Source organism: Oncorhynchus nerka, linkage group LG20 (genome assembly GCF_034236695.1).
Source record: "Oncorhynchus nerka isolate Pitt River linkage group LG20, Oner_Uvic_2.0, whole genome shotgun sequence".
Lineage (NCBI taxonomy): Eukaryota > Metazoa > Chordata > Actinopteri > Salmoniformes > Salmonidae > Oncorhynchus > Oncorhynchus nerka.
In genome coordinates, this window is record NC_088415.1 from 91,190,224 (window position 1) to 91,194,397 (window position 4,174).

Here is a 4,174-nt window from a genome sequence, read left to right on the forward strand (position 1 = left end):
TCATCCACCTCTGGCCTGCTCGCCTCCCTACCACTGAGGAAGTACAGTTCCCGCTCAGCCCAGTCAAAACTGTTCGCTGCTCTGGCCCCCCAATGGTGGAACAAACTCCCTCACGACGCCAGGACAGCGGAGTCAATCACCACCTTCCGGAGACACCTGAAACCCCACCTCTTTAAGGAATACCTAGGATAGGATAAAGTAATCCTTCTCCCCCCCTTAAAAGACCTAGATGCACTATTGTAAAGTGGCTGTTCCACTGGATGTCATAAGGTGAAAGCACCAATTTGTAAGTCGCTCTGGATAAGAGCGTCTGCTAAATGTAAATGTAATGATGTTCTTTGCAGTGTAGTGTTTTTATCAGGGTTCTCCATGCAGTGTAGAGTATTTATCAGGGTTTTCCATGCAGTGTGGTGTATTTATCAATGGTTTTCCATGCAGTGTAGTGTTTTTATCAATGGTTTTCCATGCAGTGTAGTGTTTTTATCAGGGTTTTCCATGCAGTGTAGTGTATTTATCATGGTTTTCCATGCAGTGTAGTGTATTTATCATGGTTTTCTTTGCAGTGTAGTGTTTTTATCAGGGTTTTCCATGCAGTGTAGTGTATTTATCATGGTTTTCCATGCAGTGTAGTGTATTTATCATGGTTTTCCATGCAGTGTAGTGTTTTTATCATGGTTTTCCATGCAGTGTAGTGTTTTTATCATGGTTTTCCATGCAGTGTAGTGTTTTTATCATGGTTTTCCATGCAGTGTAGTGTTTTTATCTGGGTTTTCTTTAGTGTAGTGTATTTATCATGGTTTTCCTTGCAGTGTAGTGTTTCACAAAGCATTTCTAGGACATGACAAAGCAGTGCACCTAAAGCTGTCAAATAAGTGAGCCTGAAGTGTTTAATTAATTAATGTATTTATTTTACCCTTAATTTACCAGGTAAGTTGACTGAGAACACATTCTCATTTACAGAAACGGCCTGGCGAATAGTTAACTCCTGAATTGAATTCTTAATGTATAGATCAGAAAACCCATATATCTCTCTCTTTCTCTCTCTCACACACACACGGTCTTGTACAGCTAACCTTGTGGGGGGGACGCATTCAGTCCCATTCAAAGTTCTATTTCCCCTAACCCCTAACCCTAAACCTAACCTTAACCTGTACCCTAACACTAACCCCTAACCCTAACCCCTAACCCCTAACCCTAACCTTGACCCTAACCCTAACCCCTAACCCTAACCCTAACCTTGACCCTAACCCCTAACCCTAACCCTAACCCTAACCTTGACCCTAACCCTAACCTTGACCCTAACCCTAACCTTGACCCTAACCCTAACCCCTAACCCTAACCTTGACCCTAACCCTAACCTTGACCCTAACCCTAACCCTAACCCTAACCTTGACTCTAACCCTAACCTTGACCCTTACCCTAACCCTAACCTTGACCCTAACCCTAACCTTAACCCCATATCTAACCCTAGCTCCTAACCCTAACCCTATAACTATAACTAAAGCTAACCCTAAACCTAGCCCCTAACCCTTAACGTAATCCTAACCCTAACACTAATTCTAGCCTTAACCCTAAACCTAACCCTAGCTCCTACCCCTTAATGTAATTCTAACCCTAACACTAATTCTAGCCTTAACCCTAAACCCCCTAGAATTAGCATTTGAACTCGTGGGGACTAACAAAAAGTCACCAATTGGTCAAATTTTTGTCAGTTTACAATTATTGTGGGGACTTCTGGTCCCCACAAGAATAGTTAAACAGATCCACACTCACACACACAGTGGTAGCAAGGGTAGCTGTTGTAGCAGGGTTAGCTGTGGTAGCAGTGGTAGAAGGGGTAGCTGTGGTAGCATGTGGCTGCTGTGGTATCAGGGGTAGCTGTGGTAGCATGTGGCTGCTGTGGTAGCAGGGGTAGCATGTGGTAGCAGAGGTAGCATGTGATAGCAGGGGTAGCTGTGGTAGCAGGGGTAGCTGTGGTAGCTGTGGTATCAGGGGTAGATGTGGTATCAGGGGTAGATGTGGTAGCTGTGGTAGCATGTGGTAGCACGGGTAGCTGTTGTAACATGTGGTAGCAGGGGTAGCTGTGGTGTCAGGGGTAGATGTGGTAGCTGTGGTATCATGTGGTAGCAGGGGTAGCTGTGGTAGCTGTGGTAGCAGCGGTAGCTGTGTTAGCTGTGGTAGAATGTGGCAGCAGGGGTAGCTGTGGTAGCAGGGGTAGTTGTGGATGCAGGGGTAGCTCTAATAGCTGTGGTAGCAGTGGTAGTAGTAGTAGCAGTGGTAGCAGTGGAGGCAGTGGTAGCAGTGGAGGCAGTGGTAACTGTGGTTGTAGTGGTAGCAGTGGTTGTAGTGGTAGCAGTGGTTGATGTGGAGGCAGTGGTAGCTGTGGTTGTAGTGGTAGCAGTGGTTGTAGTGGTAGCAGTGGTAAATGTGGAGGCAGTGGTAGCAGTGGTTGATGTGGAGGCAGTGGTAGCAGTGGTAGATGTGGAGGCAGTGGTAGCAGTGGTAACTGTGGTTGTAGTGGTAGCAGTGGTTGTAGTGGTAGCAGTGGTTGATGTGGAGGCAGTGGTAGCAGTGGTTGTAGTGGTAGCAGTGGTAACTGTGGTTGTAGTGGTAACTGTGGTTGTAGTGGTAGCAGTGGTAACTGTGGTTGTAGTGGTAACTGTGGTTGTAGTGGTAGCAGTGGTTGTAGTGGTAGCAGTGGTTGATGTGGAGGCAGTGGTAACTGTGGTTGTAGTGGTAGCAGTGGTTGTAGTGGTAGCAGTGGTAACTGTGGTTGTAGTGGTAACTGTGGTTGTAGTGGTAGCAGTGGTAAATGTGGAGGCAGTGGTAACTGTGGTTGTAGTGGTAACTGTGGTTGTAGTGGTAGCAGTGGTTGTAGTGGTAGCAGTGGTAAATGTGGAGGCAGTGGTAACTGTGGTTGTAGTGGTAGCAGTGGTTGTAGTGGTAGCAGTGGTAAATGTGGAGGCAGTGGTAACTGTGGTTGTAGTGGTAGCAGTGGTTGTAGTGGTAGCAGTGGTAAATGTGGAGGCAGTGGTAACTGTGGTTGTAGTGGTAGCAGTGGTTGTAGTGGTAGCAGTGGTAGATGTGGAGGCAGTGGTAACTGTGGTTGTAGTGGTAGATGTGGAGGCAGTGGTAGTAGTGGTTGTAGTGGTAGATGTGGTAAATGTGGTAGCAGGGGTAGCTGTGGTTGTAGTGGTAACTGTGTAGCAGTGGTAGTAGTGGTTGTAGTGGTAGATGTGGTAAATGTGGTAGCAGGGGTAGCTGTGGTAGCTGTGGTAGCAGTGGTAGTAGTGGTAGCAGTGCTAGCACTGCTAGTAGGGGTAGCTGTGGTAAATGTGGTAGCAGTGGTAGCAGTGGTAGCAGTGGAGGCAGTGGTAGCAGTGGTTATAGTAGTAGTAGCATGTGGTTGTAGTGGTAGCAGTGGTAGCATGTGGTAAATGTGGAGGCAGTGGTAGCAGTGGTTATAGTAGTAGTAGCATGTGGTTGTAGTGGTAGCAGTGGTAGCATGTGGTAAATGTGGAGGCAGTGGTAACAGTGGTTGTAGTGGTAGCAGTGGTAACAGTGGTTGTAGTGGTAGCAGTGGTAAATGTGGAGGCAGTGGTAGCAGTGGTTATAGTAGTAGTAGCATGTGGTTGTAGTGGTAGCAGTGGTAGCATGTGGTAAATGTGGAGGCAGTGGTAACAGTGGTTGTAGTGGTAGCAGTGGTAGATGTGGAGGCAGTGGTAACTGCGGTTGTAGTAGCTGTGGAAGCAAGGGTAGCAAGGGTAGAAGTGGTAGCAGGGTTAGCTGTGATTGTAGTGGTAGCAGTGGTAGCAGTGCTAGTTGTGGTAGCAATAACTGCATCAATGACATCATCCCCACAATGACCGTACGTACCCCAACCAGAAGCCATGGATTACAGGCAACATCTGCACTAAGCTAAAGGGTAGAGCTGCCGCTTTCACGGAGCGTGACTCCAACCATGACATTTATAAGAAATCCCTCTATGCCCTCAGACGAACCATCAAACAGGCAAAGTGTTAATACAGCACTAAGATCAAATCGTACTACACTGGCTCCGATGTTCGTTGGATGTGGCAAGGCTTGCAAACTATTACAGAGTACAAAGAGAAGCACAGCCGTGAGCTGCCCAGTTACACAATCCTAACAGATGAGCTAAATTACTTCTATGCTT

At 46.9% G+C, this 4,174-nt stretch overlaps 1 protein-coding gene across 1 annotated transcript; it reads right to left on the bottom strand.

Annotated features, from left to right (window-relative positions):
• Window positions 1-2,238: 2,238 nt before the first annotated feature.
• On the bottom strand, window positions 2,239-3,968 carry LOC135563124 (histidine-rich glycoprotein-like). The gene is made up of 2 exons (XM_065006100.1): window positions 3,877-3,968; window positions 2,239-3,199 (listed from the first exon to the last, which is right to left on the bottom strand). The coding sequence occupies exons 1-2, from the start codon at window positions 3,966-3,968 to the stop codon at window positions 2,239-2,241; spliced, it is 1,053 nt and encodes a 350-aa protein (XP_064862172.1).
• Between the last annotated feature and the right edge of the window lie 206 nt (window positions 3,969-4,174).